Source organism: Archocentrus centrarchus, chromosome 23 (assembly GCF_007364275.1).
Source record: "Archocentrus centrarchus isolate MPI-CPG fArcCen1 chromosome 23, fArcCen1, whole genome shotgun sequence".
NCBI classification, from domain to species: Eukaryota; Metazoa; Chordata; class Actinopteri; order Cichliformes; family Cichlidae; genus Archocentrus; species Archocentrus centrarchus.
The window spans coordinates 13,330,380-13,345,949 of record NC_044368.1 but is presented as its reverse complement, the minus strand read 5'-3'; the positions used below and the strand labels follow the sequence as shown (position 1 = coordinate 13,345,949).

The 15,570-nt window shown below is 40.0% G+C and overlaps 1 protein-coding gene across 1 annotated transcript; it reads right to left on the bottom strand.

Annotated features, from left to right (window-relative positions):
- Positions 1 to 36: 36 nt before the first annotated feature.
- LOC115773641 (high-affinity choline transporter 1-like) lies at positions 37 to 13,566 on the bottom strand. Its single transcript, XM_030720489.1, has 10 exons — positions 13,517 to 13,566; positions 4,232 to 4,423; positions 3,960 to 4,073; positions 3,371 to 3,526; positions 1,739 to 1,887; positions 1,445 to 1,588; positions 1,077 to 1,230; positions 617 to 834; positions 255 to 340; positions 37 to 166 (listed from the first exon to the last, which is right to left on the bottom strand). The coding sequence occupies exons 2-10, from the start codon at positions 4,413 to 4,415 to the stop codon at positions 160 to 162; spliced, it is 1,212 nt and encodes a 403-aa protein (XP_030576349.1). The 5' UTR covers positions 4,416 to 4,423; positions 13,517 to 13,566; the 3' UTR covers positions 37 to 159.
- Positions 13,567 to 15,570: the final 2,004 nt, after the last annotated feature.

Here is a 15,570-nt window from a genome sequence, read left to right as displayed (position 1 = left end):
GCATAATACCAGTGCGAAAAGGAAACAAGCGATATCGGCCTTCCTCCTGGATCTTGTCCCACGGCAGTGGCAGCACGTCAGGAAGGCCTATCAGAGGTTCCCCAACCAGCGTTCTCAGTAGTAGACCCAAAACAAAACCAGAGCAGGCTCCATACTTGTTCACCCGCTGGGGTAAGAAGAACATGCATATCACCTGGGGAGTCATCATCGAATACAAGACGTCTGCACTGATGATCCAGAACAGGTGAACAGACCTTGATATCATGGCCAGGCCTGCTCCCATCAGTCCGCACAGGACAACCGACACCTTAATCACCACAACAATAGATTTTTCTGATGCCTAAAATAGAGAAAATGTAAAAAAAAATCATGTTGCATTAAAACAAATCTTAAAGTTTTGTTTTTTTTTTATGCTCTAAAAAATGAGCAACTTAAGCATTACATATTTATCCCATCATCTAATAGTCAGGGACCATGTTCAAAAAAGATTGCTCACATAAAGATCATTTGTAAGATGTAAGCTCTGGCAATAAATTCATTTAGATATTGATTCGGCACAGCTTTCTTTAATTAAACCATAATACAAGTAGTGATGATGTTAAAAATTGATAGCCACCTGTTTGTAAATCACATTCTTGAAGATGTTTCGGCCCAGGTAAGAGGAGGAAGACAAAAGTGCAGAGTCAGCTGATGACATCACAGCCGCGGCAAGTGCTCCTACACCAATCACTGAGATGTAGAAGGGACAAAGATGCTGAAGGGCAATTGGCAAGATCATGCCAGCTTTGCCCTCTTCGTATGGACTGGGTGACCCATACGTGGTCTGGTTCCAATCTGAAAACACGATTAAATTAAACATAGTGTCTGTTATTCAAAAAGTCTAGTAATTCAACACCATGACCAAAGACAATATTTCCGTGTTCAGTTTTTACAGAGTTCAAATATAGCAGGCTCATTTCAGCCACTCCCTGTAGCTGTTACTGTCTTATGGTTTTGCTTTTAGCAAAAAAAGAGATGCTTATTCCAAGACTGACAGTGATGCTGAAGACAATGAGAAGATGGACATGACTAAGTACTGGTAGATGCTGCCACTGCCCCAATGATGAGTGACGGGATGCCAAGAATTGGGCATAATGCTGCTGCAGCAAAGCAGGTGGTCCTAGCTTTGGTGTGAGTGGCTATGGATAAGACTCTCTGATAGAAAGCCTGGTAGCAGATTCCTCCAATGCCCTTGAAAAGGAAAAAAAAAAAACAGGTATGCTTTATCGAAATTAGTAATGTAATTTTTGTAGGATGGATAAAATTAGTGCCAACTAGTTCATAGTCCATGTTCTTTAGAACATGGACCCTTTAACATAATGGAGTTTATGTTATCACAGAGTAGTCTCTGTTGTCTTATTTCCCACTGAAGGTATTAAGGTGGAATGTTGAAGTTGCCCCTTACCAGTAGCAGCAATTCATCGATCCAGCAACCTATGTCTTCCAGCTCCAGCTTGCCAATCCAAGGTTCCTGGTGAAGCTTGGATACTGCAGCAATCGTGAAGTTAGCAGAGTGGGGACTTATCAAAATGAAGGGCACACACAGCCACTGAAATCAGGAGGAAATGGATCAGTGCTTCATGTTCTGTAGTAAAGATTGTCTTTGGGCATAAACCAAAGGATCAGAAATTAAATTTTGATCTTGTGTAAGAATGTGAATGCCATTAACTTAAAAAAACAAAACAAAAGAAGTGCCTACCAAACCAATAAGCATGAAGCTGAGCTGGATGACATCAGTGTAAGCCACAGAGTACAATCCTCCCATTAATGTGTAAAGGACTGCCACAGCTGCAGATATTCCCACAGACATCGAAGGATGTATATCCATGACCACACTTACTGTGCCACCTAGAACCACAGACATACATTCAGTACATTCAGCATTGTGAAACTCTAAAACAGGGATCCTCAAATCCAGGCCTTGAGGTCCGGTGTCCTGCAGGTTTTAGATGTGTCCCTGATCCAACACACCTGAATCAAATGGCTGAATTACCTCCTCTGTATGCAGTCAAGTTCTCCAGAGTCCTGCTAATGACTTCTATATTTGACTCAGTTGTGTTGAAGCAGAGACACATCTAAAGCCTGCAGGACACCAGACCTCGAGGCCTGGATTTGAGGATCCCTGCTCTAAGATGTATGTCATTTTTTAACTATTGTTTTCACTGTATTTGTAAAATGATTGTTTTAGCACCATCCACCATGCAGAAAAATCTTGAGGCACCCTTCATTTCTTTATATTTTGCTGGGAAAATGGAAAAATAGGTGCAGCAAATTACTGAAACATGTACAAGCAAACATGTAAATACAAAAAAACAAAAACAGGGTTTGTACAATTCTAATGAACTTGATATTGGTGTGACCACCTTCATTCTTCAACGCAGCCTCAACACTCTTCAGCAGCTTTCTTGTAATTTCTTTAAGTAGTCTTCAAGAATAGTTCTCCAGGCTTCTTGAATGACATTCAAAGCTCTTCTTTGGATGTTGACTGTCTTTTTTACTGTTCTCTGTCAAGATGACTCCACACTGCTTCAATAATGTTGAGGTCTAGGCTCCAGGCTCTGGGAAGGTGAATCCATGACTAACAAATTTACAGATGTCTGCAGACACTCACTGTTGTGAGTCACCTCTTTACCCCCTCTGTACATGTAGATGATGATGATTCAAAGCAAAAATTTATTTTTTTTCCATCCTTCCATCAGAAATGTTGCCACTGATTTTCAGTCGAGGTCACGCTGCACACAATGCTGAGATATGCCAAGTTTTTCCAATGGCTTTTTGGGAATCACCTTGTTGGTGCAAAATTACAATTTTATGCCTGTCAAACTGTGTTATCTTGGTCATTTTTCATAGATTCAATTAAAGAAATGGGGAAAATGCTGGTACTAACAAAAGTATCTAACGATACAATTTAAAATGAATTCTTTGCTAAGTTGTCTGTTGTGTGTAGACACAACACTGGTTCATCCCTTGAGTTAGGTGCATTTTTTTTTTTTTTTGTTTGAATGATTTATAGGTCAGTGTGAAGTGGTTAACCATGGAAAAAAAAATCCCTCTGAAAATGGTCAGGTACAAATACTAAAAATAAGTGATAAAGAAGCCAGCGTCCAAAGAAAATCACTAAAAAATTACAAGCATTTCTCATTGGAAGCTGAATGTAGAGAAATGAGGGGTGGCTCAAGACTTTTGTACAGCACTGTACATGTGTCACGCTCTGTCCACTTACTTACAAGTGCTACCACTGCCGTTTTAATGCGAAACCATTAAAGTGACTCAATCATACAACATTTGTTACTTATTTACAACAAAACTGAAGTCTTTGATTCTGACTTACCCAGCGCACCAAGAATGCATGCTACCCACAAAATATCCCCTAGGAGTGCAGGAATGAACAGAACAGCACCTACAGTTTGGCCATATTTCTCTTGAAATGGGTCCATGAGGGTCACGTAGTTCTTCGAGTGAATGGGTTTTATAAAGAAGAGTCCACCTGCAGATGCACAAATGGAAATTTGACACTTTCTGTATCATTTTGTGCCAAACCCTAACCACAAAGAGCCTAAAAATAGTAATCAACACAAAAACATAGTTAACCCTAACGTTTTATAACATTTATACTTTTGGGGGGGGGTTGTGCACCTTTGGACCACTCCTAGTACCGCTGCCATTTTTAAAAAAAAAACTCTCACTGTAGAAGTTTGTGCATCTGCAGTGCAGGTCTCCTCCAGTGTGTCAAAATGGTGAACCTGATCTAAAGAAAATTCTATTGATGTAGACAAAACATTCCTGCTCTTTCAATCCACTGTATGCAAACAATGTAGCAGTTTATCCATGTCCAAATGTTTCCAATCTGCTTGTGGAAGTGGTGCAAATTTCCACTGTTTATCACCACATTTGATGCAGTTCCATTTGTCCTAACTCACCTATAATGAGGTTCATGACGAATGCAATAGGTCCGATTGCCCACACCAACCCCTTTGTTGGATTGTAGACAATTTCAGCATTACCCAAGATATAACCTCCTCCCACCCATGTGGCTGCAAAACATCAAGAGACATATACACACAGTGAGTGGGGGAAAATGGGTAATCCAACCTTTCTGTAAATTGATGAAATGTAATTCAATCAAATTGAAGCGTCTGAGGCTCTGTTGATATATATGGTGTTAATATTATCTAGATTGTTGTTATTTTACCTGTCATCGTAAACACGCTGACGCATACGCTTAGGTTCCGCCCTCCCACCATTGTCACTTCGCTGCAGGTGCCAGAGCACTTCTTCTCTTCACGTTTGGACTTCCTGGATGCCCAGATCCCTGTGCCCAGTATGATGATGTAAAACACTCCTATGGACAGCAGTCCTAGCCAGTTTGTTGCCATTTTAGTGTCTGTGTTGATCGGACACCATAAAGGGGTTTAAAATAAAAGACAAAATTATACACAAAATCACATGTAACTATCAATGTCCATACTAGTCATGGATTGGGGGGGGGGGGGGGGGGGGGGTTTTCCTGATCCACTGAAAACAATCACAGTGGACCTCTCTGCCTCTACCTACTGGAGTCTCTTATGTGAACATTTCCTCTGATAATGTAAGTTACTTATGTGTTTTGCAAGCATTATGTCCATGATGTCTTCAGGTTCACATTTGTACAAAAGAAGTTGCACACAGCAGTGGGTGGATGGATAGATTGATAATTGTTGTGATCCTGCTAATCCACCTATGGTGGACCCTTTAGCCGTGGTGGCGTCTACACTATCAATATCCAGCAATTTTATAACTAGCAATATCCAATTCTAGCTGTATAGATTTATATTTGTAACCTTAAATTGCTTTGTTTGTTAAAAGTGTGTACTGGCTGCAAATGTTGGTCTATAGCAGGGGTGAGCAACCCGCGGCTCATCCAGGCTTAATCTGCGGCTCGAGGAAGTAAATTATAAGTATCCAGTTGAAGTGCATTTTATTTTTGTCAGTTCAGTTTTTGTTGTAGTTTTAAATTGGAACATTATTGTGATCTTAAAATATTAAAATAAAATCATTTTATTTATTTTAGTTTCTCAATATATGCCACTTGCGGTCCGGTAGAGGGACCGCAAGTGGCATATATTCCGCTACTATTTGCGGCTCTCACGGTTTTGTTTTCCGTGGAAAACGGGTTCAAATGGCTCTTTCCGGATTCCGGTTGCCGATCCTTGGTCTATAGTAAAGGATTTTAAGGAATTTATTCCTGGTTTGGACTTAAAAGGTCCATACCAATGATTTTTCATGTTTAAACAAAATAGATACCACCTGTATTTAATGTTAATCATTCCCCTAAACAATACATTACAAATGTTGCTGTGAAAAACATGAATCAAAACAATGTAATGATTTGTAAACCCATATTTTATTCATAATCAAACACAGAAAACATAAATGGTTTCATTACAAAATATTCATGGAGGAAAGGGGATCAGGTAACTTTCTACATGCTAGAATTTAAAATCCTTCTCCTCACATACAAGGTCTCGAATAATCAGGCCCCATCTTATCTCAAAGACCTTATAGTCCCATATCACCCCAACAGAGCACTTCGCTCTCAGACTGCTGGCTTACTTGTGGTTCCTAGGATACTTAAGAGTAGAATGGGAGGCAGAGCCTTCAGCTTTCAGGCCCCTCTTCTGTGGAACCAGCTTCCAGCTTGAATTCGGGAGACAGACACCCTCTCTATTTTTAAGATTAGGCTTAAAACTTTCCTTTTTGATCAAGCTTATAGTTAGGGCTGGATCAGGTGACCCTGAACCATCCCTTAGTTATTCTGCTATAGGCCTAGTCTGCTGGAGGGTTCCATGTTTCTTTTCATTCACCTTATTTACTTTGTTTATACTCCACTCTGCATTTAATCATTAATTGATATTAATCTCTGGCTCTCTTCCACAGCATGTCTTTCTCTCCCCTCAGCCCAACCGGTCGCGGCAGATGGCTGCCCCTCCCTGAGCCTGCTTCTGCTGGAGGTTTCTTCCTGTTAAAAGGAAGAAATTGTCACCAAGTGCTGCTCATAGGGGGTCATTTTTGACTGTTGGGTTTTCTCTGTATTATTGTAGGGTCTTTACCCGCAATACAAAGCGCCTTGAGGCGACTGTTTGTTGTGATTTGGCGCTATATAAATAAAATTGAATTGAATATGTAAATGTATATGCAACACTTAAAACTAGTACAAGTGAAAAACAGTAACACATTCAGTGAGTGTCTTACTAGATTGTAGGAGAGGTGTGATGACTGTGCCCAAGACCCATTGTCTGAGAATTCATCCCTGATCACATGCATATATCATGCAGGCCCATATTGTACCACTTCATTGGTAGCATTCCCAGGAGCGAACATCCCAACAAATTCACCCTAAGATCAGACCATGCAATGCTCAGAGAAACTGCATAAAACCTAAGAGCTACATCTCAGACTCTACAGGCCTCGGTTAGCATGTTAAATGTTAAAGTTCATGACAGCACAATTAGAAAAAGACTGAATAAGAATGGCTTGTATGGAAGGGCTGCCAGGAGAAAGCCTCTTCACTCTTAAAAACAATGTAGCAGAATGGCTTAGGTTTAAGTTAGATCTGAACAAACCACAAGACTTCTGAAGCAATGTCCTTTGGACAGGTGAGACCAAAGTGGCCTTAAAGTACAGCATCACGTTTGAAGAAAGCCAAACAGAATATCAGCTCAAACAACTCATACCAGCTGTCAAGCACAGTGGTGCAGACAAGATGATTTGGGCTTGTTTTGCAGCCATGCGACCTGGGCACCGTGCAGTCGCAATGTGAGGCCATCTGTCCAAAAGCTAAAGCTTGGCCAAAATTGGATCATGAAACAGGATAGTGATCCTGTTGGAAGTGTTGGAAGCATACTTTAGATCTGCACCAAGAGAATGAAGTGTGATCAGCCACTGAGAGTCTCTGGGGGCATTTCAAGTATCTTAGTAACCATTACTGACTTGTAATAGGGCCTCCAGCAACATATCAACAAGGAACCTGATCCTTGATGATCCTCATTAAAGATCAGGTTCTGTCTAGCTGTACATACACTTTGGTAGTGGGGTGTCACTGTATTCAAATAGATTCTGTGGGAATTTCTGCCCTCTTTCATCCTCACAATTAACTGAATAATTTTAGGACTATTGGACATCCTCTCTATTGAGAAATTGCAGTGTTTCATTGTAGTATAATGAGGACGGATGGAGACATACCTAAGGAAAACAGTTCCTGTTTTCAGCCTTTCACGTAACCAGAACTGTGACGTTTATCCAGTATGCTCCTGTGAATTTCATGGACGGTACCAAAGACTTGCAGTGTAGGTGGTCAAAATAATATGCAGGTTTAAAACAATTTTTAAATCCATATTTTAGATGACATTCTTAATATAGAAAATTATTTTTCCTTTTGTCAAAGAAAGCCAAGCAGAGCTTTTATGATTTATTACCATCCAGGACGGAAAAGAACAATGTAAGTAAAACCATGGTGATATTATAAGATTATGCATTATGTGTAAGAAATTAAAGGAATTGGATAACCTCCCGGTCAGGCATCCAGGTCCATTTGACCTTAAGAGCATCTTGTTGCTTAAAACACTAGACTTATATCTCAAGCTAATTTTGCTGTTCCAAAATGCAATACAACACTGTCTCCTAAGGGGTGAAGATGACGAGGTTACCAACTTTACATCTGTGGCAGGATCAGCGTTCTTTTTTTAGGCTTCCTGTATCTGCAAACCCAGGTCATGTGCAGCATTACAAGGTGACCTGAACATTACTTCTTTATTTATAAAAGTGAAAAATTCAGACATTAAAAAGGTTGGGATATCAGTCATGAAGACCAAGTTGCTATAATAAGGTCTGAGTGAGTGGGGCTGTGCAGTGAGGAATAAGCTTTGGGTGAACTCCAAGAAAGTTAAAGTGTTTTGGAGTAGTACCAAATTCAGTTCTATTTCAATTAAATTCAGTTGTACTTATATAGTGCCAAATCACAACAAACAGTCACCTCAAAGTGCTTTATATTGTTTTGTAAAGACCCTACAATAATTACGGAGAAAACCCAACAGTCAAAACAGCCCCCTATAACAGTGGGAAGGAAAAACTCCAGCAGAACCAGGCTCAGGGAGGGGCAGCCATCTGCACGACCGGTTGAGGCTGAGAGTAAAGAGACAGGACAAAAGACATGCTGTGGAAGAGAGCCAGAGATTAATAATAACTAATCATTAAATGCAGAGTGGAGCATAAACAGAGTACAAAGAGGGTAATGAAAAGAAATATTCAGTGCATCATGGGCAGCCTCCAGCAGCCTAGACCTATTGCAGTATAACTAAGAGAGGGTTCAGAGTCAGCTGATCCAGCCCTAACTATAAGCTTTATCAAAAAGGAACGTTTAAGCCTAATCTTAAAAATAGAGAGTGTGTCTGAGAGCAAAGTGCTCTATTTGGGTGATATGGTACTATAAGGTCTTTGAGATAAGATGGGACCTGATTATTCAAGACCTTCTATGTGAGAAGAAGAATTTTAAATTCTATTCTGGCTTTAACAGGAAGCCAGTGAAGAGAAGCCAATATGGGACAAATACACTCTCTCTTTCTAGTCCCTGTCAGTACTCTAGCTGCAGCATTTTGAATCAGTTGAAGGCTTTTCATAGAGCTTTTAGGACAGCCTGATAATAATTAATTACAATAGTCCAGTCTAGAAGTAATAAATGCATGAGAGAAGATGTTTCTAATTTTAGAAATATTGCGCAAATGCAATATATGTGCAGTGGAGGGCATATCCTGGTCAAAAATGACTCCAAGATTTCTCAGTGTTACTGGAGGCCAAAGCAACGCCATCCAGAGTATCTGGCTAGACACCACACCTCTAAGACCTGCAGGGTAGAGTACAAGAACTTCAGTCTTATCTAAATTTAAAAGCAGGAAATTAGAGGTCATCCAGGCCTTTATGTCTCTAAGACATTCCTGCAGTTTAACTAGTTGATGTGTATCATCTTGCTTTATGGATAGATAAAGCTGGGTATCATCTGCATAACAATGAAAATGTATACAATGCTTTCTAGTAATACTACCTAAGGGAAGCATGTATAATGTAAATAAAATTGGTCCTAGCACAGAACCCTGTGAAATTCCATAATTAACCTTAATGTGTGATGAAGACCCCATTTACAGGAGCAAATTGGAGTCTATGAGATAAATATGATTCAAACCACTGCAGCGCAGTACATTTAACACCTATAGCATGCTCCAATCTCTGTAATAAAATGTTATGGTCAACAGTATCAAAAGCTGCACTGAGGTCTAACAGAACAAGCACAGAGATGAGTCCAATGTCAGAGGCCATGAGAAGATCATTTGTAACCTTCACTAATGCTGTTTCTGTGCTGTGATGAATTCTGAAACCTGACTGAAACTCTTCAAATAAACCTTCAGATGATCAGTTAGCTGTTTTACAACTACCGTATTTTCCGGACTATAGAGCGCACCATACTATAAGCCGCACCTACAAATTTTTTGGAAAAAACTGGAAACGTACATATATAAGCCGCACCGGGCTATAAGCCGCTGGTATCTCTGCCGCTCTTGGTTTTCCACAATTACTCGGCACTCAGCAGAGGGGGACAGACAACCCCAAATTTGAGTTATAACAAGTCAATTCACCATTGATTCGTTCACGCCGAGCTTACGTGCAGCGGCTCTATTTCCCTCCTGTAGTGCCAGGTCGATAGCCCTCAACTTAAAAGCGGCATCATAGGAAGTTCTTTTTGTGGTTTCCATGATGAGGGAGTTTGAAAAAAATCTCTTTTGTGCCTGCTGCTAGCACTTGTTGGCGCTTTCTTCTTTGATTTCCAACTTTGACGTCCCATGATTCATATCCTGCTAAAGAGCCCCCTGGTGGTTAAAGAAAAATCCACAGAAACGCCGCACCGGGCTATAAGCCGCATGGTTCAAAACGTGGGAAAAAAGTAGCGGCTTATAGTCCGAAAAATACGGTACTCTTTCAAGAATTTTTGAGAGAAAAGGAGGGTTGGAGATTGTCCTATAACAGGGGTCGGCAACCTGTAATCCGGAAAGAGCTATTTGAACCCGGTTTCCACGGAAAACAAAACGGTGAGAGTCGCAAATACTAGCGGAAGCTGGTAGCGGCTACCGCGAGTCACACATATATTGAGAAACGAAAATAAATAAATAGATAAATAAAATGATTTTATTTTAATATTTCAAGATCACAATAATGTTCCAATTTAAAACTACAACAAAAACCGAACTGACAAAAATAAAATGCACTTCAATTGGATACTTATAATTTACTTCCGCGAGCCACAGATTAAGCCTGGATATGCCGCGGGTTGCTGACCCCTGTCCTATAATTAGCTAAGACAGTTGGGTCATGTGATGCCTTTTTAAGTAATGGTTTGATTACTGCCACCTTAAAAGCCTGTGGTACATAGCCAACTAATAAAACTAGACTGATCATAGTTAAGATTGAAGCATTAATTAATGGTAGGATGTCTTTGAGCTGTCTTGTAGGAATGTGGTCTAAGACCATCATGGTTTGGAGGAAGTAACTATTGAAATTAACTCAGAAAGATCAAAAACCAGCACTGCTGAAAGCAGCTGAACATGAAGATATGTCTTTGTGGTGGTTATGAATATCTCTGGCTGACAGAGATGGCACTTTGCCCCACTGGACTATATTCAGTCAACAGGTTAGTAGTCTATCTGGCCTGGCTTTAAGGATTTTAGCAAATACCACCTTTAAGTGTCTGTATTGCTCACTTTTATTTGCATATCCTAAACAGAACAGTGACTGAGAAGAATCTTACATGGTGAGAGGGTGGGAAATTAGAAAATACTCATTAGTAGCATCAATTTATTGTTGGAATATCACTAGAGATATCCTTTAAAGTAAATAGAAATATGTTTGTCCCTAATAGGAACATTTTATCCTGCTCTGAGAGGGAGATGATTGTCTGGGCTAACCTTCTACTTCAACTGAAGCCTGCAACTCTTGATGCCAGCCAACATATCCATTTTGGTCAGCCTTGTCTCTCTGTTTTCACATAGAAAATCCCTTTTACTAAAACAAGAGAAGCTTAGAGTTTGTATGCAAGGTGGGCTTGCTGAGTAGCAAGACGGGAGCTGCTGCTGAGCTTCAGTGGTCCGTTATTTGTGAAGATGAGGACCGACTGTCTGATTTAGCTAAGGTCTAAGCACAGCATGAAGGCAGGAAATTTCGCAAGTTTACTCGGAGCTTCAGTTTTGGGATGGAGGCTGCTGTGTGCAGCTGCAGAGGTTAAGAAGTAGAGTAAGAGAGTAAAATTTACACCTACTCTTAATGTAAATGGTCCACCTCCCACAGCAGAGTGGGAAACCTTTACACATGCACGTTCTTTAAAGCTAGAACCAAAATTGTCAGCAACTTTGCTACATGTCAATCATATGAGAATAAAACTGGAGCCAACACACACTGTCGATTCCAAAATAAAACCTTTCATTAAGGAAACTGGTTTCACTGAAAAAAAAAAATAGCAGTCACACTCTGAACCCCAGAAGTACTTGCTTCACTCTTTTTCCCTAAACATACACCAACTGGCAGACACTTTGTTCACACAGTCAGACTTGGAAAGTTTGTAATACCAAAGCTCTCTCAACACTGTTTCCATCCTGTGTAGACCACGCAGTATTCACCCCTCACTGCTGCCGACCTTGACCTCTTACAGTGTCACTTCCATCTCACACGGAGGGCAGTCAGCGGAGAATCGCACACCACTTGTCTGACCCCGTGACCTCATAAGATGGAAACCCCCCTCTGGACCGAATCTACCAGAACAAACCACACTGACTCAGAGTCAGTCCACAGTGAGTTCACGCGGTAATCCTGCTGTTGTTGACTTCTATATGACTATGTGGGATTGTTCTGGGTGCTTAGTCATTCAGATCATATGTTATAATGACTTGGCCTTGTTTGAAATGGAGCCCACAGCTGAATGGAGCTCAGTGGATGAATGAATGGAGAAACATATGTGGCCTAATATAGTCAGAGAAATATGATAGGCACAGGCCACATGGAAGTTAAATCACTGTGTTGGAGTTGTGGCTTCTGTTGAGGATCACATAAAGAAAAATAAAATGTAGACAAATTTTGAATTTGGGCTCTAACAAATAAGAAAGGTAATTTATTTTTATTTTTTTTTAACCTGTTGGGTACAAAACCACACTGACACAATCACCTTTTAGTCTGTGACAGCACCTCTGAATTGGTATCCTATTCATTATTCCTGTTCATTATAATGGCAGCATGAGAGTTTGGGAATTTCAGACCGTCCCAGCAAACATGGTTGAACCCCCAGCATCCTCTCCCTGGTCAAAACTGGTTGCGGTACAACAGCAAAATTATATAGATCAGATTATTGCAAAGAGGTTATTAAACCCATTTGTCATGGTCCTGGGTTTGTTACCCAATGTTTTGAGTTTTTTGGACTTTGGGATTTTGGTAATTTAATTATTTTTCATTATTCAAGGGTTGATTAATTTATTTGTGTCGTTTATTTCTTACAATCAGTTTTGTTCCCAGCTCTTAGTTGTTTTGCAGTTTAGTTCTCCCTGTTGTCCTTATGGTCATTCGTGTGTCTGTGTTGGTCAGATTCCCTCAGTGTGTCTGCCTTCCTGTATTGTGTAAAGTCTGCATTTCTGTTTCCATGTTCAGTTATTTCTTGTTTTGTCAGTCTCTTGTCTCTCATGTTTTGTATTTAGTTCTGCTTCCCTTGTCTTGTTCCCTGTGATTTCTGTCAGCTGTGCATCCACCTGTTTCCTCTTCCCTCATTACCTGGTGTGTTTATATTGTCTGCATTTCCCCTTGTCCTTTGTCAAGTCGTCCCCTCATGCTGTGTGTTTCCTAGTTCTGTATGTATCCTTAGCTTTCCGGGTCCAGTCTGTTTCTATTTTAATATATAGCTGCTCTTGAGTCTTCTGATGCCTCCTATTGAGCAACTTTTAACACTTTGTTTATTTGAGTCTTCTGATGCCTCCTATTGAGCAACTTTTAAAACTTTGTTTATTCTGTTTTATTCAAATCAATACAGATAGTGGAAAGTAATTCTTTTACACCAACTTTCTCTTACTAGACAGTCTAACAATGACGCCTAGGTATTGTGGAAGACGTACCTCAAACCGGCGTTGTGGTAACGTCAGCAGACTGGCAGCCAACGTTATTCAACGCTGAAATGTTTGCTGGGGTATCTCCCAAAAGAAAAAATTGGCGCAAAAAAAAAAAAAGCTGCCAACACTTCCCAGCAAACATTTAGCTGCTGAATAACAATCAGCTGATGCTTTTTTTCTTGATGTCTATTCGTGGTTGAAAAAATATTCCAAAGTGATAATTGAGCCTGTCCTACTGCGCATATTCCCACGATCTCAGTTAGAGATATGTCTTCAACGTTGCCTGAATATGTTTGTTTAATTTACATTACCGTGATTTTGTCCGTTTCAGGGGGTATTTGTCCCGTGCAGTCCTCCAAAATCCCAACTGCTGACTGGTTAACTGCGCCGGAACAGCCGCGAAGTCACACCAGCCGCACCTAGAATTTTGTTGCGCTTTTCTTTCAAAAAACACGGTACGAGTGCCGAGCGACCCAGAAACACATCAGCAGAAGTCTTCTTATCCTGCAGCCTGACCATTTTTACTGCACCAACCAGGAGGTTTTGCTATATTACAAATTATAATACATGATCATCCTTACATTACAATGTTTTTGTTTTTTGTTTGGTTTTTAACTCACGCAAATTCCTGAAGATGTGACAGAAACTTTTTTAATGGATTTCAATGCAGACTGACTCACAAATCTGCACATGATTACTGTCATGTAATATTGCTGTATGTTTCCGAAAATAAATAAATACAAAGTCTCTAAATAATCACTCTTTACGGGTGCCTGAATGTTTTTACCTACAAGTGTATTATGTGTCAGTCTAAGTTAATTGTCTCCTCATAGTACTATACATATAAGGAGGAAGTAATGTGGAAAGTTGCATTTCATATATGTACTTCATATGTTATTAGGGCCTTGCCCCCCCAAAAAACAGTCAACAATGAAGTTACTAACATTCTTGAACAGTCGGAACAGATATGGAAATCTTAAAAGTACATGCTCAAAGCTAGAATGTGATAGGAAATCATAATAAACAATTTACATGTGTTACTCTAACACACCAGTTATAACCACAAGCACATACAGAAATTGGTAGCTTGTACTACATGTGGATTTATTGTAGGCGAAGAACGCAATTCTACTCTAAATTCTGTGCATGTAGGATTTTTTATGATGTATAATGTGAGTATGTGTAAGGATAATTTGCAATATAGCTAAGTCTCTACTGGACTGTGCTGTAAAATGGTCAGAACTGCAGGATAAGAAGACTTCTTCTGACGTCTGTGTTTCTGCGTCGCTCGGTACTCGTACCGTATTTTCTCCAAAAAAAGCGCAACAAAATTTCAGGCGCGCCTGGCTTGACCGTAAATTAGCACGAGGGCTCTCTTGACCACAGTGGGATAGCGGAGTTCTCCAGGATGGTGCGCCATTCGTGAATCACTAGCAATACACTGCAATGCTTGTTTGTTGATCTCACTGTTGTTGTTGTTTTTTTTTTTGTTCCATGTTATATAGTGGGTGATCAGAGTTATTCAGGATGGCTTGTAACGTCTTTAGTGTGCTTTTTTTCACCACTTCACCTCACTAGTTTGTCCAGTCTCCTTGCATCCTTGTTTCTGATGCTGCCACCTCAGCAGACTGCAGCACAGAAAGGCACCCTTGCCACCGCAGAGTGATAAAACATCTTCAGCATTTTACTGCAGATGTCAAGACATCTTAGTTTTCTTAATAAGAGACAGCTCTGCCCGTTTTTCTATACTGTCTGTTTTCAGGGGCCAGTCTAGTTTGTTATCTAGGTGTAAACCTGAATATATTTTGTTACCACCTCTATGTTCACCCCACAAACTTTCATAAGCTGTAGAGGGGCGTTCATCATTTCCTGATACACGCCACAACTGCAGTGTCATCTGAGTATTTCTGGATGTCGAAGGACTCAGAAATGTATTAGTAAACTCAGAAAGATCAATTGGAGAGAGAGAGAGGCTAAATAAATATCAGCAATATTAAAAATTAGCTGTACATATCCATCTGTGAGATGGTTATGACTATTTTTTCTCTAATGGGTAACATTTTATTTGTGAAAAAATTCATGAAGTCATTAAGGTCAAATGACTACTCGGCTCAACAGAGCTCTGATTCTTTGTCAGCCCGGCTACAGTGCTGAAAGAAACCTGGGGTTGTTCTTATTTCTTTCAATCAGTGATAAATAGGAAGATGTCCTAGCTTTACAGAGGGCTGTTTTTATAGTGCAACAAACTCTTTTCCTGAGATATCTGACAAACTCTGAGTAAGGGCCAGGTGGATGAGAGATGATAACAAATAAAACTGGTTTTTGAATTTTTGAATTTTGCTATTTTTTTTATTTATTTGTTTAT

Excerpts from the sequence above, each read along its gene's own strand:
- LOC115773641 (XM_030720489.1), bottom strand. The coding sequence starts at position 4,415 with ATGGCAACAAACTGGCTAGGACTGCTGTCCATAGGAGTGTTTTACATC. Across the intron at positions 3,527-3,959 it reads CGTCATGAACCTCATTATAG|GTGGACTCTTCTTTATAAAA; the intron begins GTGAGTTAGGAC and ends GTGCATCTGCAG. Across the intron at positions 1,589-1,738 it reads GCTTCATGCTTATTGGTTTG|TGGCTGTGTGTGCCCTTCAT; the intron begins GTAGGCACTTCT and ends TCCTGATTTCAG.